The sequence below is a fragment of the Erpetoichthys calabaricus genome, chromosome 12 (genome assembly GCF_900747795.2).
Source record: "Erpetoichthys calabaricus chromosome 12, fErpCal1.3, whole genome shotgun sequence".
NCBI lineage: Eukaryota > Metazoa > Chordata > Cladistia > Polypteriformes > Polypteridae > Erpetoichthys > Erpetoichthys calabaricus.
This window is the reverse complement of record NC_041405.2, coordinates 90,114,232-90,139,710: the sequence shown is the minus strand read 5'-3', so window position 1 is coordinate 90,139,710 and position 25,479 is coordinate 90,114,232. Positions and strand designations below refer to the sequence as shown.

Genomic DNA, 25,479 nt, shown 5'->3' with positions numbered 1-25,479 from the left:
TCCACAGTTTCACTAAAGTCAAACAAATAATATAACATGACAAATTAAACTAAAATCAATATGCCTTTAATTCTGACATTATTAAATCATACAGGATCATTCTAGTCATGACTATTAAAACATCAGATTGTTTTCACATCCCTTATACTTTCATTCAGCATTTTAATTTGCTTTTATAACATAAAATTTCACATAGTATTTAATCTTTTTCTAATGCTCTAAAATAAATACATTTAATGAGGGAAAATGGACCATTATCTTATACACACACCTAAGAACAATGACATAGCAAGAACCAAAACAAATTTTATTTATATAGTAACATACTACTGCATGTAGCAGACATTTGTTAAGTCATCTCTAAAGACCCTGATAATATTTTTAGGGAAGATATATCTACAATTTTTACACACTGCAAGAGGCAGTGTAATTCAAAATATGCCATGTAAGTAATACATATTTAAAAACCAAATCAATTTGTTTATGATAAGGACACATGTGGCGGAGTGGTGGCTCTAAGGCTAGCGATCTGCACTGGCAATTGGAAAGTTGCCGATTAGAATCCCGTAAATACCAATAGGGACTCTGCTCTGTTGGGCCCTTGAGCAAGGCCCTTAACCTGCAATTGCTGAGCGCTTTGAGTAGTGAGAAAAGCGCTATATAAATGCAAAGAATTATTATTATTATTATTATGTGGGTTTAACAAAGTTGTGAGAAAAACTATGTAAATCCTTTTACATTTTTGGATTATTGTGTAAATGGCCCCTATACTGTGATGTGATCTAAGCCATAATAATAGATAAACAATCTGATTAAACAAAGAACATATACAAAATTTTACACTGCCAAGGTCTAGACTGCCTGGGCATGCTCCACTCTTGCCTTTCACCCAAATGGCACTGCATCTGATCCTCACCCTTTGTCTTGCATGTGGCGAGGCCAAATTGTAGCTCTGTTGAAACTTTTCAGGGCAGAGCCTGACTAGGATATATGGTTATCCGGCTAACAGGCACTTGCTTGCTAATATACAGTAATTCAGATGCAGCGAATATGTTCTATTGCTGGATTCTAATATTCAAACACAACACATCAAAACCACAAGTGTGAAAGGAAAAAAACAAATGGTTTACTGTATTTTCACTTGTTATGGACCTTGAAGAGACATCAGTTTCTTGCAAAGTCCTGTATCTGCAGAAACAAAATAAAATTTATATGGTAAATCTCATTTTTGGTTGATTTAATCACCTGGATTGGATTCTCCTCAGATCCATGCTTCTCCCTCCTCCTCCCTTCAACTCTTCGTATGGCTCCAGTCTGCCCACCAATTACATCAATTGTTCCACCCAACTTTCTGAAAGAAAAAAAAAAAGTATTTATCTTCATTTTGTCACAGAAAAAGATATTGTCCACAAAGCCAACATAGTTTAGATAAACACTAGCTACCTGAAAGGGACTGCTTCCTCTTCTCCATCTGAGCACATCCAAAACTGACTGCAGATTTAATACATTTTAAAAAATGTAATCATGGATCTGCTCTAAGTTGTCTTTGTATACAACCAAAAACATTTTCATGTCAATTAAGGTCACTTGTCATAGGAATTTGGCTTATTATCTATTTCAAAAGATTAAAAAAAAACTCAAGCTTGCTGAACACAAAATTATGAAACACAGTGGAACAGAGCTGAAGGGTGACTGTAGCCTCCTCAATAACTTTTTTTTTTTTTTTTTTTTACACAGACTGCAAAAACAAGGAAATAGTAAACTGTACTGAAGGACTTTAATCATGCAGTTTTACTTCTCACCACCTGTGGATCTCCTCTGGATGATATGGAAATGGTAGGTACTGAGAGTTGTTGGGGAAGAGGATAGGGGGGGGGGGGGGGGGGGTTGGGTGGGTTGGGGGGGGGGTTTCAGGGGTTTAAGAATGTTGAAAGCAGTATGTCACCAGAACATTAAGTCCCATGTAGGGAAAAGATGCTTGAGTGACTCAGCAGATGTAACACAGAAATCTACAATGTAGAAAACATTTTTCCATTGGATGGTGGTGATAAAGAAATGCCTCATATCAATAAATCTACCATCTTAACTTTGTTTTTAATAAATAGTAAACAGAAACTGAGTAACCTTTTTAAAAAAAAAAAACATAATAAAGCAAAAAAATGTTGACATTAGGCATAGGAGAGACAGCCAGGATTCATTTTAACATATACCTATAACACACCATTTATACATTTGTAGGACTATACATTTTAATAGGAAGATTAAAAGCAAATATTCAGGATCACTGTAAATAACATTCATTACCTATTTGGTGGGGGACCAGCTTTCACTCTGCCTCCAGTAGGAGATGCAAATTCTTGTATGAATTCCTGCTTGGTCACAGGCTCTGGTTCTTTTTCGGTGTTGCCAGTTCTGCCCTGCTGAACCTCTCGCAAAACAGGTTAACATTATCAATCAGCCCTTCAGGACCAATGGTGTCTGTAAAAATTGGCATCTAGTACTCTAGTCCTAACAGGCATTCATGTTCCTTTTTTAAGTTCCATCTTGGAAAACATTTCATAACAAACATTATTAATTTCAGCTGGCCATATATTTTGTGTAATATTGCGCACCAGCCCCAGTCCAAGTTACTAATAAACTGGTAAAAAACATTGATTACTAATATTTTCAAATCATTTGATTAAGCATAAAGGTTTCAAACAGAAGTTCATTCTTCTGATATAAACATTGGAAATAATGTTAATGTTGACAAGTAATTTTCAATGACAGAAATAAGTATAATAATCTGATAAAAATACTTAAATTATCACAAATATATACATCAGAAAAAAATATATGTAAATACATAAAACACATTGCTTTGCATCCTTAAATTGAACACAACTGAAGACATTTTATGTTTATTCTCAGTTTCTGTTCAGATGTTTGTTGGAAGGCCAAGAAATTAAGTTGGTTTTAAACATGGCAAGATGATGGTTAACTGTGAGTTACATCTGGAATGCAACCCAGCCAGGACTTTCATGCCTGAGAGTCCAAAAAAAAAGAAAAAAAAAAAGTTATGCTTGTTATGCTTGTCCTGTTGTCAGAAATGGACTACTGAGCAAGTCTTGTTGTATGTTGTCATTTATCAATGTAGGAGGATACTCAGCTATCAGTTGAGCATAGCAGTGGAGGGAAAGAGGCATATTAGTACACACAACTCGTACCTTATTATGGATGGGGTATGGCAGCCAGTGACCCAAATGAGTTCCACTTCTGTCAGCAAAAAACAAGAAGGTGATGTTGCAGTGGACTAACGAACAAAAACACTGGACCCTGGAGAAATGAGAAAAACCATCACCTAGTCTGATGAATCCTGGTTCCAACAGGTTCATGCTAATGCGAGGACCAGGATATGGCGAAAACCCCCCTTGAGTCTCTGGATCCATCCTTCTAGATGGAATAATAGAGCCTGGCAGTGTAAGAGTGGGTTGTGTATTTGTGGCAAGTTTACTTACAGGAAGATAACTGTAAATTACATTTTAAGTACAGTCAACTCCCCAGTTACCAGATCTCAATCCAATCAAGCTTCCATACGATGAGCTATGTGGAATGTAGATCACCATCTTGTAATCTGTAACAACATTCCTGTGCTGTATTTTTGAGATTATGCACTGACAAATTTAGGATAATCTGACAACAAATTGGAAAGAAACCTGCCGTTAGGCGCACATACATTTATATTATTTTTCTGGTTATTTTTTTCTCTTCAGTTCCACATCTTTTTTGTCAAGGAATCTGGAACCATTTCCTTCAAATTCATAAATTAATTATGGCCAATTTTGGGCTATTACAATTCTAAAACAAATCTTAGCTACCTTTTGATAACACTGTCCTTATCCTTTAGATACAGTATTTCTTTCTTACTATGGTACTGAAAATGTGCACTTCACTAGCAAACACTGTATTTCCAAAGTAATCAAAAAATAGAAGCGTAGAGTTCCAGACAACATACACAAACACGTTTTCTTCATTTTTAATGTCCGTCTTTCCCTTTAGCAAAACAACAAGCTACAATTCAGCCAGATGCACTGTTTATGTAAATGATGGGCAGAAATAATAAGCAGCACAAAGGCGGGAGAAACAAATAGAAACATGATGCAGTTGATTCAAACAAAGCACATCACTAGTAACTGAAAGTTACGTCTTCTACTGCCATTTGCCTATCTTGCTTTGGCGGGGTAAGTGACTAGAATGCTTTTTTATTTAATAAATACCTAGGACTTTTCAAACATTTGAACAAATAAGAAATTTAAAAAACAAAGGGTGACCAGAAGTAAGCCATCACTTTTAAAGAACCAATTTTCCAAATCAACTGATGCAAAAAACTGGAAGGAAACTAGGCAACAATTCAAAAGACAGATTTTTGGTTGTGAATATTGCTAATGACTGAGCAGTACACATTTAAAATTAGCTTTTTGAATGTGCCATATTATATATATATATATAAAGTGTGAAAAAGATTATTACAGGCCATGCACATAACTAGAGATCCCAATTGAAATATCTATGTTTTATCTCCATTCTTCTGTCTTCCTTCATCTCTGTTTTGAAACATGAAGGAAAAACAGACTAGACATTTTAAACACATCTCTATTTTATAATAACATATAATACACAGTATTTTGGTGCATGAATATTACTCTACATTCATAACAATACTGTCAACAAAACAAAAATATTTCCAATGCCTCTAAAACTAAAAAAAAATGTATTAATTTAAAATATCAGTATTTGCAATGATCTGACTGGGCAATTTTATATTACACAGAATGATTCAAATTAAATTTATTACTCTTCAACTGTCTTTCCAATTCTGTTTTGTTACTAGTAGTTATATTTCCAACTAGGAGTTTTAATGAACGTAATGTTCCATAGCATGAAAACCTTTTGGGTTATGTGTAATGGAAACAGCAGGTATCAGTAAACCTTAATATCAACAAAAGGTTTACATGATTGGCTTATATTCAAATACATGAAGGAATTTAATTTTGAAGTGTGACACACTATTGAGTGTGTTTTCTACTGTTTTTCAATGCTCGTCTAAATAATATAACCATTGATATTGTAAATAACGATTTTATTGCACATAATAAACTAAAAAAGATGAATATAGAAATCCTATATAACAAAACGTAAGCAAAATGCTTTTACATTACTTCCTAGTTTATACCTTTTTTTGCACTTAATAGTAGTTGGATGGCAGTGTTCATAAACCACCATTTATTATTTCACTGAAATGTTAGAAATATATTAGTATAAAGTTCAACAATATGACTCATTTAAAAGCTAAGCTTTGTTTGAATTTAAAATTCCTGATAACAAATTTCTGAAAGACTATAATAAACTCAACTGCATTAGAATGAACTGCACCTCTATTACGTCCTCACTGTAATTGCTTGTGAATCTTCCACATATTTCAGAGTTACTTTAATATAAAAAGTGCACATCCCAGATTATATTGTTGAAATTATGAAAAGAGCAAAATGTTTTGTGTTTAAATGAGTTATTTGAAAACTTAAAATTATTTTACTATACATAGTCTAGAACCCTCAACAATTTGTTGCATATAACATAGTATATATATATCTATAATACGTAAGAAAAATATGCTAATTATTTTATATTTTTTTAATGGTATGGTACTGTAATTCAGTAATTCATGTTTTCTAAAGCTGAAGTTCAGCTATTCAAGCTTTCTAAAGCTGCATGGTTGGTACAGCCACCTAGTGTTTGGTTTGGTTAGGTTAATTTAAGTGTCATAGCTTAAAAGTCTAATTGCAGGCAAACACTTTACAAACAGTTTACAAGCATTGGTGTTTCCAGACCTCTCAACTTACTGATGACTATTCATTCCCTAGAGTGAGCACTATTTGCCTCCATTGTGGAGGCAAAATACAATGGTAATGGGGGCTTGTTCAGGCTGTCCATCTTTCTTCTACTTTTTTGCAGGGAGAATTAGATACATGGACTGCACAAAAGTCAACAGATGCCTATAGCCCTCTAATTTTTAGTATGAAATCTCTAGGAGGATGGCACTCTAAAAGTACTAAACAACAGTTGTTCTCAGTAGCCATTAGCCAGTTGACAGCAAGAATTAGGTGTCATTTACACAAGTGTGTCCTCTCTTTCAATATGGGATTTTGGACTCTTCTTAGATCACAGATATGTACCAGATACAAAGGATATTTGCATGCTCAGGACAGACTTCCACAACCTTTATTCAGAAGGATTTTTATACACCTTTGATTATGTTCTTGACATAATAGCCAACAGTCAAGAGCTATGGTTACAGAAAAAATTATTTTGAAACTATTATTTCATTGTTTGTAATTTTTTATTAAATCTTTTTTGATTTAGGATGTATTTTTAAATTTAACTTGCATCATTGGTTTAGATATTACATATTAGTTTTGCTGTGTAAGTGCCTTGTTAGTTGAACAAAGCCATGGCAGTGATAACATCACACCCAGCAGATGATACACACAAACATTTCAGACCATTCTCATTTATAATGCACTGAAACATATGTGTACTTACTACTCATGCCACCTTTAACACCACACATCCATACACATTTCCAACATTAAAATTAATAGCCAGTACAAAAGCAGAAACAAAGAAGAGCTGTGTTAGGTTAAATGATTTTCTGTGTTTAGTAGTGATACAGTACACAGTGGACTTCTTTGTAAATATCTTTATATATCCTTGCATTTTAAAGGTCATTTCAAAAAGATCTATTTTAACTGGGTATTTTTTTACTATAGTCAGTAACTGCATATTTTAAAGTATGGGCATCAACTATCACCCATGTGGGTTTTTATTTCACTTAAACTGTGTTTAGCTGCTCAGTGCAAAGGAGAAGCTGTTACCCAGAAGAAACTTAAATTAAAAATATAAAAAAAGACTAATATTTTCAGCAACATTGTTAATAGTAAAATGAAATCTTTGAGCATCTTCAAGTGCCCACTATCTGGCCCTTCATCTATTGGTTATAAAATGTGGATGGAACGAACAAAAAACGAATAATAAATACCTTACATTCAATCTGGAGTAAGATGGATTTTGGCGAAATCTGGATGTGTTTTATGTTTTTCCACATATTTCTTTCAATATTTACATTATGTGTGCACTGGCACTGATTAATTGCTGGGTATAGCTCACTTGTTTTAAATAACATAATAAGAAATAAAGTCAACACCTGATACATTATAAGAGTATATACTACAACTACCTGTATAGACTATGCCCTGAAAGAGACTTACTGTAATTTTATTCTCTGTGTTGTTTGGAAGATTTGGTTCCAGGCCCAGCTGAAGCCTCCTCTGCTTTTCACAATAAGCTTTCCAAGTGTCTTCATTGAAGCCATAGTTAAAGTAGTCAGAAAGGTCAGCCCCTGAAAGATGTATACCCCATTTCTAAAATCACAACATTACAAAAACAATAACATTCTGTAAATCTACTAATAGCAAAAGAAAGCAGAAATAATAAAGGATTTTAATCCTCTCTCCTATTTCTTACCTTCTATTACTGTTATAGGCTGGTTAGCCTTTATGTGTAACAGAAAATAACTAAGTATCAAATCTTCTGCAACAATGTTCATTTCATTTGTTTTAGATTTCTTATTTCCAGTATTTCTAACAAATGCCTTGACGGTTTTTTATAATCTGAATTAGGTGCAACATCACAGTCTAAAATCTTGCTTGCTTTTATCTTTCATACCAGTATCTATGTTAACATTGCTTGGTTCTAATATGGTTATTTTACAAATTAGATAAAGAAAAAGAAGACAAAAAGACCTTGTATATATTCTTTTAATCTGATACCCACTAACAAATGTACTGAATAAAGATTTTCTCAAACTGCGTTTTGAGACTATGCAAGGATAGTTATTGTCTTGATGCAACAGAAGTTTTGATGTAAGAAAGACAGAAACTACTGATCATGGTGGCAGAAAGTGGCAAAGTGTTGCATGTCGATTAGCATGTGCAAGTAAGAATTTCACTATACTGCATACATGTGACAATCTTGACCCTATGAACCTGTATAGGCCCCAGACTCACATAATGTTTAAATATTTTTAAGTACATTAGTGGATTGAAGGAGATTAGGAGACGGCGTTCCTTCAATGTGGGAAGTGACATCCTTCAAATCTTCCGTAACTCTGTGATGGCCAGTGCAATTTTCTACACTGTGGTGTGTTGGGCTGGAAACATCATTTCAAGAGAGGCCCACCGATTCAACAGACTAATTAAAAGAGGGAGCTCAGTTATAGGACGCAATCTGGACCCCCTGGATGTAGAAGTGAAGGACAGAATTAAAAAAACTAAGTGCCATTGTGAACAACACTACACATCCTCTCTCTGACACACTAACATTGAGTACTTTTAGCCAACAAATTATTCAGCAGAAGTATGTCAAGAAACGCAACTGGTGCTCCTTTATACCAACAGCAATACAATTTGCATAAGGCCTTGCTGTGACTGTGATAGCCAAGTCAGAACTTTTCATCTCTTTGTTTTATATTTTCTTGCTTAATAGTCATTCTGGTATGTGTTCAGTCCAATTTGTTTGTGTATATTTATTTATTCATTCATCTACCTATTTATTATTTATTTATTCATTTAAAGATCTTCTGTAATAAGCCAAATGTCCTCTATTATATATACATACACACACACACTATTGGCTGGATTTAATTCAGATATTTGTTTGGCACAAACATTTGCACATGCAGACAACATGTTAAATTATCTTTGTAGCTCTGCTATTGGCTTAAAAAGCTGATAATTCCACTACTCAAGTTCACCTTCCATTATTGCTTACATTATATTGACCTGGCTGATTCCTAACGTTCCCCAATGGTAAACTTATCTCTATGTAGTAAAGACTCATTATATAATTTTCACAGGTTTGTCAGTTAGAATTGTGGATCCAAATCCCTGGTTCTCTATCCCTACCTATGCCTATATAGCTCCATTCTCTATACATATTTCAATCACACTTTAAAAGTAATAGTTTTTCCTTTAAATGTTAACAGTCTACATCTGTTATTTTAAAGCCTTGCTGTCTCCTGTGTAGTTTAGGTTTTCTCTAGCCACTACTCAAACTGCCAAGGTAAGGGGCTTCATTAGGGATGCACATGAAGAGCTGAGGGAGGAAGGAGACACATACCTAGGCAGATCTTCTTAATCAATCCTAGTTATCAATACTGAATTACAAATGTTACATCCAGTTTATATGGAGTTTGCACACTCTCACTGAGTCTGCATTGGTTTTCCTTCAAGTACTACAGTTTTTAACTGGCAGCTGTAAACTGGTCATGACTGAATGAAAGTGTGTATGAGTGATTGGCCCTGTGATGAACTGGCACACTGTCTAGGACTGGTTCCTTGCTTACACACAATACTGCTAACATAATCCTAAATTGTATTAGGCAAATTTGAGAATATTATTTCTTACATACTCAATTCTACTTATTTCAAGCGAATTACCAACACATACTGACAATTTGTTCACATGTACTATCAGTTCTTGCTTACTCCTGTGGCCTGAAGTATGATTCCTTGTAGTGTATCATGTATTAAATGAGGGTATAATACACTTTATTGTTTTGCTTAGTACTGTTCTTTCTGCTTAGTAAAATAACTTGAGATGGTGTGCTTCTGCAAAGGTTGTGACATGAAAATGTTTATTTAAAAAAGATAAGCAGTTATCAGGAGAATTTTACATAAATTGTTAGATAAAATGAATGACACTTTTAGAGTGCTTTATTCAAGCTCACATTATGCATGTCATGTAATAATACCCACACAGATTTATTCTTTACATGTGAACCACATCTGGCCAAAGAGAGTCCTACATAGACAAAATTATGTAATTTGTTAATTAAACAATACTAGGAATTATTTGTTCTAACCTGGTTTCCTCCATGGCTTGTCTTCAAAGGAATCCAAATCCACTTCTAACACTGGTAGTCCACTGATGTTTCCTGAAGCCTCCAAATCTATGCCTTTTGGCTGCAGCTTGTCTACTCACACAAACAAAAAATATTTACAACTTTGCAAAGGAACCAGCAGTAATCTTATACTAATAGTAACATAAAAAACAAGACAAGCTAAAAGACATTTAAAATTATGTTGGTTTAAGGTGCACATATACGAAGACATAAATGCTTTATGAACTACAATACTTTGTTCTTGAAGTCAGTGTATTATATTTACTGAATTCATTTGTTTCATTTACTATTTTGATTAAACTTTTATCCACAGTATCACACAAATCTATTCAAAGTCAATTTGTTTAAATGCTTCTACATCTGAAGCACTAATAGGTTAAATAAATTGCTCAGGGTCACAAAATGAGCTATTTGTTGGAACTAAAGAGGGAAATCTTGGGGTTTAAGTCCAACTCATCAGGCACCAGGCCACACTGCTTGCCTTATATGACTTGTCAACCTCAAGTCTCTTCCTAGACATTATACAAAGTGTCTGTTTGCCTAATCAGTAAACAAAATAAAGTACTACCATACTGATACAGTAAATTTGTTGTGAAACAACAGGTAATATGAAAAAGAATTCAAAATGCAATGGTGTCTTAAACAATTTAAAATGGTTTGGTGATTATTGTAAAAAATATACAGTATATTATTGCAGTTTTCAAGATTGCAATTTTGCAGTTTGCACAAAAGCAGAAATATCAATTTTAAAGTTGCCACCTCTTTTACCCACATTTTCCTTCTTTATATTAAATGGGCAACATTGCTAAATTACTAAAATACTAGCTATGCTTACCCAATGAAGACAGGTAATAGAATACATTTTTAAATATTTGATATCTCTTGCCCTGTCACAGCTTTCCTCCTATGCCTTTCCTTGGTATCCTTGTGTGCCTTAGCCTCTCTTGCCTGGCACGTCATCTCTCAATCACATTCGCATAAAGCATATCCTAATGCATACTGTGATGCTTTAGGGGTCATGTCTGGGCTGTGTATTAAACTACCCGTACTTTTATTTTGACTAGGAGATTCCAAACTGAGCAGTCCAATACATTAAATTCCATGCAAATGTTAGGACATATATTAACAATACAGTGTCAAATCTAATTAATCCAATTTGGGGATGCAGAGTTCTGATGCCCATCCAGTAGCAAGTCCATTACAGGGCCTATACACACTCGTATAAACACATGCGCACACAAACTGGGCCAAAAACCCCGGTTGTTGTCAGTGGTTTTTTGATAGTTCTAATCTCCATTATTATTTGATAGACAGGTACCAAAGATATGCAAACTATAATCGTAAATCTCCTTACATGTTGGAGTTTCTGCATCAAGAGATTTTGTCTGTACAGTGGCATGCAAAAGTTTGGGCACTCTTGCTTAAAATGTCTGTTATTGTGAATAGTTAAGTGAGCAGATAAACTAATCATGAAAAGACACAAGATTAAGTTAAAGATGACACATTTCTTTTCAGCATTTTATGCAAGATTAGTGTAATGTTTTTGTTTTGTATAATTGTACAGTAAAAAAAGGAAAAGTGCACCATGCAATGGTTTGGGCACCCTGAGATATTTGAGGTCTCAGACCTTAATTATCTCGTTAGGGCTATGATTTGTTCACATTTATCATTAGGAAATCCCAGGTGATGCAAACTGTAAAGCTGTATAAATACACTGAACCCTCAAACCTTGTCTGAACAATCAGCAGCCATGGGCTCCTCTAAGCAGCTGCCTAGCACTCTGAAAAATAAAAAAATTGATGCTCAAAAAGTAGGAGAAGGCCACAAGAAGATAACAAAGAGTTTTCAGGTAGCTGTTTCCTCAGTTTGTAATGTTATTAAGAAATGGCAATTAATAAAAACATGGAGGTGAAGTTGAGGTCTGGAAGACCAAGGAAACTTTCTGAAAGAAAGGCTTGTTGGATTGCTAGAAAGGCAAACAAAAACCCCCATTTGACAGCAAAAGACCTTCAGGAAGGTCTAGCAGACGCTGGAGTGGTGGTGCACTGTTCTACTATGCAGCGACACCTGAACAAATATGACCTTCATGGTACAGTCAGCAGAAGAAAACCTTTACTGTATCCTAAGCACACAATTCAGTGCCTGAAGTTTGCAAATGAACATCTAAACAAGCCTGATGCCTTCTGAAATCAGGTCGTGTGCACTGATGGAAGTCAAAATCTAACTTTCTGACCACAACATGCAAAATGATGTTTGGAGAAAAATGGGTGCTGAATTACAGGAAAAGAACATGTCTCCAACTATTAAACATTATAGTGGATCGATCATGTTTTGAACTGGTGTTGCAGTCAGTGGCACTGGGAACATGTCATTGGTAGAGGGAAGAATGGATTCAAATAAATACCAGCCAATTCTGGAAGCAAACATCACACCATCTGTAAAAAAAAACTGAAGTTAAAAACAATTAGAAACCTTTTGCAAGGACGAATGGGAGAAAATACCCCAAGTAAGAACTGAAAGACTCTTAGCTGGCTACAAAAAGCATTTACAAGCTGTGATTCTTGCCAAAAGGGGTGTTACTAAGTACTGACCATGTCGGTTGCCCAAACTTTTGCCTTGGGCCCTTTTCAATTTTTTTGGTATTTTTGTACCTGTGAATGATGGAAATAAGAATGTAATCTTGCTTAAAATATTAAAGAACTGAGTCACCTTTAACTTGTCTTTTGGTGATCGCTTCATCTTCTTCTCACTTAACTATTCACAGTAACAGACATTTTAAGCAAGGGTGTCCAAATCTTTGCATGCCAATGTAATCTCCTCCACTTTGACCAAAACGTTTTTAACTGAGGTTATTGAAACCTGGGTCACTGTGACATCTGAATTTTATTTCCAGATAAAGAGGCTTACGACAGCCTTACTCTATTTTCTGTTATTGTGAAGAGATTACTGAAGTAGTTTGTCTTCAGGATTACAGTATATGAAGATTAATAGTCTGTAAACACTAAAAATTAGTTTTTTTACAATAAGCTCTAATTTAATGTTTTTTGATAAATAAATTACAGAAATGTTTTTTGCCACTAAGTACAAGTTCTGTTATTGATACTTCATGTTGAGTCTTCAACAAAAAAATTCCTAAATAAAAAATCCTTACTTGTTACAGAAGGTCCATACCCACGTCCCGTCTTTAGATTTAAGTTCATTGGGGTGCCCCTTTCATAAAAAAAGATATAAAAAAAACATAAATAAAACAAAATTGACCATAATTACTTGTTAAAACACTATCCTTTTTTAAACCTTTACATAAATCCCTGAAAACCTTGAAGAGTCTAATAAGTTATTAAATGTGATGAAATCCTTAAGAATGTATGCTTCAGCTGACTACATGTATGCATGCATGTAAAAACACTACAATTCATGGGGCCTATTTTGTATTAATACCAAAATTAGAGATTAAGATTAAACTATACATTATGTGTATTTCTGCCACTAGAAGGTGTGATAACTGATCAGGGTTTGATTATGATTGATAAAGATACTTACACTACCAGTACAAAATAAAATTAAGCTTTGTTAATGTATTCTATCAGTCATATAGCACTTGAGTGGTCAGGTGGTTGGTTGACCCAAAACATTTGTGGTCCTATAGAAGTGATGGGGGAAGATGCTGGTAACAATGGTGGCAGAAAGACTCCTACAGCACTCATTAAAGAACAGTGGAGGCCCAGATAAACAATGCATCAAGGAAGCCTGTGGATTGTGTCATAATACCACCTACGTTAACACACTGGACTATCTACAGTATGCAAGTGTGGGACCATATGCAATAGGCTGATCACTTGCAAGACTATATCCATGGTATAAATTAAAATATTTGCCATTAACCTCTCTCAGCGACTATGTTTGGACTGCTGATATGCTTGAACAGCATGATGACCTCAGTTCTTTCAGGAGGATGATGACTATAGGATTTGCAGATGTAGACAATATGTAAAACACTGCAATCAAAGCAACATTCTCAAACAAGAAACCGACTGAGCAATGGATTTTGCTCTGTGCAGTACCATTGCCTAAGACATGTGGTTACCTCTGGTGCTAGTCAGGGGCCATTACAGCATGTGCAGCTATGCTAACATCCTTTACCATTTACTAAAAAGACTGCATTCAACCAAACATTTTTACTAACTTGGCATTATATGTAGGTTATACCAGCACACTATTCTTGCCATGTTCCTAGACCTGATACCAAAAGAGCACGTCGGTTTTTCAAAGCCAAATTCAGACTGCTCTACACTCTTCAAACCATTGCATCCTCAAAAAAGTACACACTGTTTAGCTGAATGTGAGACATGACAATATGCTGCACATGTAAGGCTACAGAATATAGAACATAATAACATCTGAAATAGCAAACTAGAGAGGTTTCACCAACTACTGACAACCCCCACAGGTCTTCCTATTCTGGAGGAACAAGTCGCTTCTTTGCTCTAGATCCTTACTTACCTGTCACATATACTGCACTGAGGTTTTCGTACAAACTGCACAATTAATTTTTTGACACATAACAAATATAAAACTATTAATTTCATTACAATTACACTTTCCTTCCCTCTAGTATATATGTGAATAGAAAACATACACACCCACAAGCACATACACATAAATATCTATCATACATGTAAGATGGAGCTCCTGTTTTAATATTTCCAATGGTGACTTTCACATCATCATCATCACTATCGCTTTCACTGTCTTCTTCCCCTTCATCATCTTCACCACTTTGAGCAACCTAAAATGTTGAAAAATGGAAACATTTCATATGGAACTTATAATGAAAGGGTAATATAAAATTAAGTCAAACATTTCACTTGCACCTGTCATTTAAACTCTAAAAAAACAGTCATATGACCTTTCCATGAATGTTTTCATATTTTGTTTTTAAATATGTGATCCTAATGCAATTGTCTATTTTCCATTAAAAATCTGTAACACTCAAGTGAAAACTGAATTCTCCAGATATTCCCAAATTATTCATTAAACAGACATAAGTGATTGCTTAAGCATTTACTTTTAAGCATTTACCCTTCCTTCCATCAATATTTCTTAGAGGCATTGAGCCATTTGTCATAAGTACTCAGCTTTTTACAACTGAACCTTTGGATACTTTGGGAAATTTTTAGGAGCAGTTAGAAAAACTTTACATAAAGTTCTTCCCACATTACAAAGACACAGTTTAGGCTAATGGAAAATTCTACCCTATTTTGGAATATGAAATTGGATACACGAGTATGGCTTACAATGGATTAGCACTCAAGGGACGGGTACCGAGCTGTGCCTGATGCATCTTGCCCCAGATAAAGAAATTTGATAATGTATTTGTAAGATGTATTATCATATAGAACACATAAAGTATATATAAGATTGTTTTTTAACTTAAAATGGGGGGCAATTTTATAAAAACAAATAGAACTGAACTGTTATATAATGGTTGATGTATATAAAATTGTAACTGTATATATATAATTACTATATATAATAGTTATACTTTTGTTTAACTTTAATTTATGACAGTAAAATGTGGAAAAACTGAAACAGGTGAACATATTTTATAAACACAGTATATATCAAATATATATTAGGATTTAAGAGCAATGAACCAAATGTACTACTCAAAGGTCCAGAAACAATGATTATTTCAGGTGGAATTACCAAATAAAGGAAGTTTACAATTGTACTATACTTCATTTCAGTATTTTAAACGTCATAAGTGGGGTGGTCAACATTCAGCTTGCAGACATCTTTCCGCAAATTTATGTAAACTATGACTTTAGTTTTAACACCTCTGCTCTGTTCTTCTTCAAAAAATGTCATAAGGTCTGTTTATGGCCACACAGGGAGCAGACAGCACCTAGACTTATTTGACAGATGGCTCCTCCTTCCAGCAGTATATCAACCTTCAAATGCTACATGGCACTCTGGAATGAGGTCTGGATTCAGGAAGGCCATCAATATTATTTTTGACACATCTGGTGATCAATGAAAGACCCCTTAAATAATGTCTAAATGCTGTTAATCAGCTACATTTTAGTTGAAACATTTAAACAATTTAACAAAAAACACAATGAAGTCTGAAACAATGTTACAAGAAAATGGTATAAAAAACAAAAACAATACCTTTATAATATGTTAAATATACCAAAAAGGCACCACTGCTCTAGGTTTGCCCATAAAACATAAAGAAACACATCATTCTCTTTGCTTTTTAATTCAGCAAAATTATATGAGCCATAATCTCAAGATTAAAACACTCCCTTGAAACCCATTATAGCAAAGTCAAAAATGTTTTGTATTACACTCAGCTTGTTCAATTACACAATAAGCCAAATGTGTTAAATATATAATTGTATTATTATTCAATTAATATAGTAATTATTACATAATTTTTAACTTTAATGTTTACTGAGTAATGATTAATTGCACAACACTTAAATTACTTTAATTCAGAAACATAAGATTGTTGCTTAAAACACATTGAACTGATACATTCATGTTACATACTCCACACTGCTTATTATATTTATATAAAACATGTGGAAATCTATTAAATATCTCATCTTAAAAAATGAAAATTTTGAAAAACTAGTATAACATAATGAATTTAGCATTGATTGGTATGAAATCAGTATGTGCATATTTCAGACTGCTCACTGTTTCCAGTTCTCAATGAGGGCTGAGCAGCTCATCCCAACAAGCTTGTTGGTGAAGCATATAATCGTTTTGGAATATCTGGGCCAACTGGGATTTTCTGTTCTCAAGATTTATATGCTATTAACACAGTGAAAAAGTGCATACATTGGTGACAGACAGTAAAGAAAGGTATTTATGTAACATTCATGCAGCAAATTATGTATTTCACCAAGCTGTTCATGATTTTCCATGTAACTGTTTTTGAACCTAGCTACCTGGACAAATCTGCAGATACAAAACCAAGTCTCATACAGGACATTGTTCTTGTTCATGCTGTAGCAGAGACTCTTGTCTGATTATGTTGATGTGTCGCCTTTACAGTTATTTGTTTGAAGCTCAGCCAGCATTATAAGCAAAGAGGTTTTTTTTTCTTCTGTATCATAGTTTTATCCTTTGCCACCTGTTTTGAGATGTTTGTATGAAAGACATTTAGCACAACTAGCAACTTAACATGGACAAACTACTAACATGAACAACAGAAATTGCCACACATGACAATGGACAATGCTGCCCTGTGGATTTTGCTTACACCACTAACTGAGGAGACGATGGGCATTTAGATTTTGGGTTGGGGGGTGAGATTTAGTTTGGATAAGTATGGTCATCTCCACTGAAAACATTACAACACAGGATAGTTCATTCTGCCGGATAAATTTATCTTGTCACCATGAAAGTGCTGATCAAGGAAGATGATCTAGTGACTCTTAATCAAGGAAGATGATCTAGTGACTGTTAGACAAATGATTACTGATTGCTTCAAGATAGATTATGATCTAGTTAAAAATGACAGCATGAAGTATCCACGAGAACAATATACTTAAATTATGATATGGAAGTATAATATAAGAAAATTAGATGCAACATAAAGATATATATATATATATATATATATATATATATGCAGTTGGAGATCCACAAAGGGAGAAAAAACGAATCACGTATCATAAAATAGTTTTATTCCTGAGCTTTCAACCCCTATCAGGGGTCTTCATCAGAGGATAATGCTTAGACTTACAAGAATCAAAGGCAATATATAGCAACACATTCAGTATGGGGGGTGGGTGGGTGGAGGTGACTAAGTCAGTATGATCAAGGGGGGGGGTTGTATAGTTTAATTAATACACATTAATTAAACTATACAACCCCCCCCCCTTGATCATACTGACTTAGTCACCTCCACTCCCCCCCCCCCCTCCCCCCAACCATACTGAATGTGTTGCTATATATTGCCTTTGATTCTTGTAAGTCTAAGCATTATCCTCTGATGAAGACCCCTGATAGGGGTTGAAAGCTCAGGAATAAAACTATTTTATGATACGTGATTCGTTTTTTCTCCCTTTGTGGATCTCCAACTGCAAATATGCAAACCGTATCACAGACCTTCTCTTCCATTCATATATATATATATATATACATATATATATATATATATATATATATAGATATATATATATATACACATATACACACAACAATCATAATCCCCCTCTCTTCATATTCTGTCTTTTCTCCTCTCTTGCTACTATACACAATGGTTAAAACAAAATACCAATATTTAATTGTTAGAATATACATAAATCAATGATTTTTATAACTCTTTTTCCAAGATCACTACAGAATATGTATAATGACTAATTCATCAACATCATTTTTCTTCTGCTTTTCTACCAAAAGTTAAAGGGTACATTTAGTATTTTTCATGTTGTAGTTATTTCTTCATAATAACAGTATATATTAATTTCCCACAGAAAATTGTCATAAAGTGAAGTATTTTTTGAAAATTTAAAAAAAAATACATTAGCTGCTCTTTCATTTTAAAATGGAGGTGAAGAATACAAGGGTCCTGATGTGAAAATAATGTAAAGACTTTCAAGCTATAAGTGTTATCAAGTATCAAATCTTATCTTTACGTGGCACTCATATTGCCTAATAGGATATCTATTTCATTTTCATATAGAATGAAAGCAAAAAGCAAACCATTGTTCAGAGATTTCTGCACTTCACTTCACTGTTCATCTTTCTCTGCTGCAACCTTTCAGTCCCAATAATGTGGTTTCTTCCAGCATATACCTTTCACTTCAAAAAGCCATCTCTAAATACTGTTACTGGCATTATTCAATATTGGTACCCAGATGTGAAATGCTGTCTCTGTTCTGGAGAATACTAGTCAATAACCACTGAAAACGTCACACTTATAATTGCTCAAAGTGTTTCACTATATGGAAGACTACTGAGTTATTTAGCAAAGGAATTGTCTGCTGCCACTTGGAATCACAATTCACGCTTGTGCTTAAATGGTCAAGTGAGAGAAAGATTGAGCAGGAGTGTAGTGTGCAATCAAGAACTGACTGACTGACTTTTAGTACAGATTAGCATAGGCTGAATGTTTGCATAGAGCTTCCTGCCTCATAGCATTATGTTCTGCACAGAGTTTGTACTGTATGTTCCCCCCCATGTATTTATGGATTGACTAGTATCAGTGAGCTTACTCTCTCAAAAGTGTTGTCCTTAGTTATTACCATATCCTCAGCAAGAGCGACTCACTATGCACTAAGAAAGAAAAAAAAAAAAACATGTAAATTGCGACATGTAAGTAGCTTAGCTCTGTGAATTTAGTATTGACATACACATGGCCTGGCTCTTTCAGAAATCTTTGTGCAAAGTACAAATGAAACTCTTCTAAAAATCTTATGAGGTAAACAAACTCAATGAAACCAATCTGCCACTTGGCACAAAATCTCCCTTTGCCGGCCATGTAAAATAAAGACAGATTGTAACTGGCAAAAAGTAGACAATGCTTAGGAAGAAAATAAAAATCATATGATTTCAACACACATCTGTCTGTTGTTTCATGCCACAGAAGAACATAAATGCTGAAGAAACAAAACCGCTGACAAAAAGCTACACTTTTGAAATTAGGTAAATTGATTGGGGAAGGTTAATGGTCGGGGGGTTGGGTTGCCAAAATTCCATCCATGACACCTACTATAAGAAGACAAGCAAACAGAAAACATATCCTTTCCTTAAAAAAGAGTACTAAGAATTTGTGACAAAATATATTATTTCAGGTTTACTTTTGTTTTCACAAGCACATCTCAGATATGTGGAAGCCACATTTTCTTAAGTTGATACTTTTACTGCATCAAAGCGGACGTATTCAGTGAGTTTTAAGGCTTTGTGTTCATGCAGGGACCCTGGTACCATTCACCTACACTATCAAAGGCAAGAACAGGCTAGGTATCTCTTTCTTAATTAATAAAAAAATGCTTTGCTTAAAAAAAAGACAACTTAATGTGGCAAAATAACATTTACCAAGACTACGATGAAATAACTTGAAAAATACCCAAGTTATCTTTTAATAGTAGCAACAAGATTACCAGGCCTCCCTATTACCAGCAACTTCACTCCAGCCATTCCTGGGGAATACTCAAATGAAACTAAAATAGTCAAAAGATATCTTTCTTCCAGTGTGCCCTGTGTCTGCCATTGATCTTCTCCCATTCACATTAATTTGTTTGTCATATAACTGAACATTTGCTAAGATAAACTGGCCATACAACAGTGCTACAATAAAATAATAAGATGCAAGAAACTAATTACTGGTTCTGTGTTCTCTCTGTCCTCAAGACTACTAATTTGGATTTCTTGTGAAGCATCCTGCAAAGGCTGAGAGGAACTTCCAAACCTGCAAAATTAAAATAGTATAAATCATTATTTATACTGTACTGCAAAAAGAAATAAAATAGTGAATTAACAAATATTAAATGTGACTACCCATAATGATGAGAAAAGTATTACAACAGTTGATTTCAATAGCAAAATAAATTTCCTGTCAAGAACTAGTGTATATTCAAAGGGGTGATCAATAAGGTATAACATACACAATAGGGCTGTGCAGTGTACTAGTACTGAAAAAGTTGACACCTGCTTTCAAATGCAATAAATCTTTTATTATTTTTTCTAACCAAATAATTTGACTATTGTAAACATCTTAGATTACATTCAATTATTTATTAAACCGCTTAAGGACATGTGGCGTCCTTAAAAGATTAAAAGTTTTTATAGGGTACTAAGAACATCTGAAGTAGGAATGAAGACGGCTACATCCATTCTAACCTAAGAGAAGTCATCAATGATTTTAAAAATGATCCATTATTTAGTAATTTTAGAAATAACAATAAATTAGATAGATAGATAGATAGATAGATAGATAGATAGATAGATAGATAGATAGATAGATAGATAGATAGATACTTTATTAATCCCAAGGGGAAATTAAGCATCACTGAGTAGTCTGTCACTTCTGCGAATGACCATTCTTCCCTTAAAAGTAGTTTTGTGCTCTTCACAGCAAACATTAAGTTTAAATTACATAGGCCACTCTCCCAATCACAAATTTGACTTCCCAGTTGTTAAATCCTATCAAAAACATGGGTATTTTTGTTGTTATTATTATAATTTTTTAAGAAAAATGCATACTTTTGTTTTTTGGGTACTTGTTGATCTTTTACGTTGATGTTGAATAGGAACACAGCTCTGCCCTGTCCTCCAGGCGGTTAAACTGCTGTGTTCTATTTTTTAAACAAACCCTATGCTGCACACAAATAACACTAACTAAAAAACATGTACGTGTTGCAGTACTGCTACTGAGGTCCGAAAACTGGTATCGATACCAAAGTCTAAATTTTAGTACTGATCCAACACTACTGATAAAATATTGGCTGACGTTAAAAAATATGCCATTATATTTTTTTTCAAACAACAATAAAACATATGAGACAGACAGGAAAGCCAAGTAAACTGTGAAAGTTCTTTTTGTTTGTAATACATTTTTAAGGTTTTGACCTGTAACATTGGTGCTTCATTTTTAAAGGGATATGTAATGCAGCTTACTTGCAAAAGATCCATCCATCCATTTTCCAACCCGCTGAATCCGAACACAGGGTCACGGGGGTCTGCTGGAGCCAATCCCAGCCAACACAGGGCACAAGGCAGGGAACCAATCCCGGGCAGGGTGCCAACCCACCGCAGGACACACACAAACACACCCACACACCAAGCACACACTAGGGCCAATTTAGAATCACCAATCCACCTAACCCTCATGTCTTTGGACTGTGGGAGGAAACCGGAGCGCCCGGAGGAAACCCACGCAGACACAGGGAGAACATGCAAACTCCATGCAGGGAGGACCCGGGAAGTGAACCCGGGTCCCCAGATCTCCCAACTGCGAGGCAGCAACGCTACCCACTGCGCCACCGTGCCGCCCTGCAAAAGATTTAATATATAATATATTAATTATAATATATATTATTACTATTATATAGAAATAAGGATGGAGGTCTAATTTTAGCTTTAGCTCTTTTTCTTTTACCCAAATTATCACCTGGTATACTATGTCCTCCCAGGTGGTGCAGTGGTAGTGCTGTTGCTTTGCAGTAAGGAGACTGTGGAAGATTGTGGGTTTACTTCTCGGTTCCTCCCTGTGTGGATAGCGCTTTGAGTACTGAGAAAAGCGCTATATAAATGTAATGAATTATTATTATTATGTTCCATGTAAACAATGACATAAATTAAAATGAAGTATAGGTGTGTGTTCAGAACATTTAATAATTATTTCCAACACTGATTATTTATAAAGCATGAAACCAGGCTTTAAGTAATAAAGGTGCTTGCAAATTCTGCAGATTTGAGTAATAAGTAATTTTTCTTGTAAACATTAGAAAATTATATCTGCATACATAATCTGATGTTACATTTTTTGCTTACATACTTCTTACGTTCCTTACCCAAGTAGAGACGTTTCATCTTGTTTGCTTGGATTTTCATCTGTTAAAGGAATAAACAGATTACAAAAATATTGCAAGTAGATACATTTGTTTTCTGAATTTAGACAGTGTGTGTTCAAAGTCTTTAAATATGAACTCTTATTAAGGACATCACAATCTGCTGACATTTAACGGAGAAATAAATTGAAGGGATGTTTCTAGCAAAATACTAAACTTTGCACACATTTTATTTTATAAAAAGCTTAATTTATAGTACCTTATATAGTAATTAACAAAGGCACTTCCATTTATTAATAATAAATATTAATCATTTACTGATGTCACAAGGATTATTTTTCTTTAAAAAAGTAAAAAATGCCTCCGCTTACATTTCAGTTTCACCTTAAAAAATAACCTGATTAATACTTAAATGTCTTATTTTCTGTCAGTAACAAACTCCAATTGTCAAATAAGAAGAGATTTCAATCAATCTGCCTGAAAGTAACATTCTTAATCTTTTCATTCAATTCATCGTACGGGGGTGGGGGGCAGAGCTGATTCTGGCAGCATCCCGTGCAGTACAGGCAGGAATCAGCCTTTGATGGGGCCAGCCATGCACACCCATAGGGTCAGTTTACAATCCCCAATTAACTTAACACACAGGTATGGGGGCACGAGAGTAGCCCGAGTACAAGCAAAACTGCACCGACATGGGGAGAACACACAAGCGTTATAAAGACAAGAATCAGGAACGGGTTTTGAAACGAGGACGCTGTCTTTGTTAGGTTGCTCACCATTATGCCACCTGATATGCATTATTACACTGTTCACTCGGATCAGGATTAGATCACTAATACACATTCTTGACAAAATAACGAGTCATAGCACAGGTGGCCCATAAAATTTGGGGTAAGGTTCTACAACCAATGATCTATTTCTGGGCAGAAACAAAATCCATCCATCCATCCATCCATTATCCAGCACCAGGCGTGAAGAAGGTTAACTCCTGTTCTAAATCAATATGCCCACTAATTAAGGTAAACATGATCATCTTTGGAGTGTGGGTGGAAACCCTCCGTCCCCAGAGATAAAACTCACCGAGACGCAGAATTCAATGCGAGCTCCACTCAAAGAGGGAACTGACCGGGCAGAGCGAAGGACTCTGAGCTTTCATTGTGAAGGTAGAAGCGCTAACCACTACTTACATGACAACATGCCCAGATAGACGATAAGCGTATTGTTATATTAAGAAGTAATACACAAATTAGCAATATCAAAAATAAACTTCGGTTTTTGACGACTGTTCCCGAATAAATCCACGTGGCTATGACAGTAAGTTTTGTTTACATGACGGCGACATTAGGTGAAGGCGAGGCCGCCGAGGTAGAGCTGTCAACTTCAAGGCGGCAGGCGTCAAGCGCCTCCCCAGTGTAAACTACACAAAGACGTCGAATTGTGGACAACCTTTTTCTTTTAAGGAATAATAAAACTAACAAAAATACAATGGGGAATATAATAGCAATAATAATTATGTCAATTATTCTATCCTCGTCTGATGGCTCCGTTATGTCGCCCCCGATTAGAGTATTAAATACTACAGCACGCGTAGCTACCACAACAAGAGTATTCCAGAAAAGCGGGTCCCAGTAGAACGCTCGACACACGTAATTGTTGTAAAAACCAATTCAAATGTACAGAGAACCTCTTTCCTTACCAGAAACAACATGAAAATAAACTGTATGGGCACTCGAAAGATGAGGCAGTTTGGCAGTAGGCCCTTTCCTACCCTCTACTGCCTTAATCATATATTTACCCCCGTATAGCCAGTGCTCCTCGTCCTCGTCTGGCTCGAGGCCCTGGTTCGACACCGCACAGGTGGTCGGAGTCTCCAAATCGGTCGCCATCGTGCAGACACAAAGTGGCGGCGTGTACAGCTGTCAGCAGGCAATCTTACGAGCCATCGGGCAATATTCTTCTCTTTTCTGTTCAGGTAAAAAAATACATATATATGCCATTATCCAGCATGGCAAAGCCCCTTTTATTTTTCTATCCCGTTTTAAAAATAGTGCTTTAAATAATAAATAAAAACAGCTATTGTGTTGATGTGTCTAACACACCGTCACGGATAGCATTTCTTCTAAAGGGAGAGCGAGAGACAGAGTTGTAAGCCTCAGGGTCTTAGCGCTGTTCGTGTACCAGGACACTACGCGTGGAGCTTCATCTGTATGGAGCAGTCTACATCTTCAATAAAAGTGTAACCGAAAAGTTTTTTTTTTTTTTTTTTACGTTTGCAATGTGCCAGACATACAGTATATCAATTGCACTAATCCTATTCACCTTACATTATTAATGGATTTGTATCCGTTTGGATAATAACGAAAACACATGACAGAAATAAGTTAGCCATTGACCCAAATCAATCCATCTATCAATTTTCGTAACGCGCTTATCCAGGGCAGGATCGTGGCGAAGCTGGAGCCCACCCCAGGCAGCAGGAACAGTCCTTAGACAGGGTACCAGTCCGTCGGGTGGGGAACACACACACACATTGACCTAAACAATATCAACCATCTGTTTAGTCAGCTTGCAACACATCCGAGTATCTGCTTAAAGCTGAACTATAAATTAAACAAATACTTTCTAGTTTTCTCATTTTTTTAAAACATCGATTAATGAATGAATGAGTCAGTAATGGGGGTAGTTGATGCACCATTTGATTAAATGGCTGCTCTTTCAGCTAATCAATCACAAAAGTGAACATTGCACCGGTATGTTAATCAGTCATTGAAGTTTAATTAACAAATAAATGAATAATTTAGTGAATGGTTTTATTAATTAATCATACTATTGGATCAATTTATTAAGTCATTTACTGCTGACAAAAAAAATCTGAAATTTGGTATTATTAAAATTACAAATGGAAATTAATGTGTTTTTGTTTAAGTTGGTATTGCATTTGGTCTGTTCTTG

At 35.0% G+C, this 25,479-nt stretch overlaps 1 protein-coding gene across 2 annotated transcripts in view; it reads right to left on the bottom strand.

Moving 5' to 3' along the window:
- The window catches only part of LOC114662399 (pre-mRNA 3'-end-processing factor FIP1-like), a 41,454-nt gene extending 16,774 nt beyond the window's left edge, over positions 1 to 24,680 (bottom strand). The window contains exons 1-9 of one of the 2 annotated variants that reach the window (XM_028815844.2): positions 24,323 to 24,680; positions 22,531 to 22,570; positions 20,342 to 20,426; positions 14,671 to 14,783; positions 13,149 to 13,207; positions 9,959 to 10,069; positions 7,305 to 7,435; positions 2,305 to 2,426; positions 1,246 to 1,351 (exon numbers count right to left, since the gene is read on the bottom strand). In XM_028815844.2, the coding sequence (XP_028671677.1) occupies positions 1,246 to 1,351; positions 2,305 to 2,426; positions 7,305 to 7,435; positions 9,959 to 10,069; positions 13,149 to 13,207; positions 14,671 to 14,783; positions 20,342 to 20,426; positions 22,531 to 22,570; positions 24,323 to 24,413 (858 nt within the window). In that variant the 5' untranslated portion in view covers positions 24,414 to 24,680. The remainder of the gene's footprint in view (positions 1 to 1,245; positions 1,352 to 2,304; positions 2,427 to 7,304; positions 7,436 to 9,958; positions 10,070 to 13,148; positions 13,208 to 14,670; positions 14,784 to 20,341; positions 20,427 to 22,530; positions 22,571 to 24,322) is intronic. The other variant, XM_051934952.1, reaches the window with a different exon arrangement.
- Between the last annotated feature and the right edge of the window lie 799 nt (positions 24,681 to 25,479).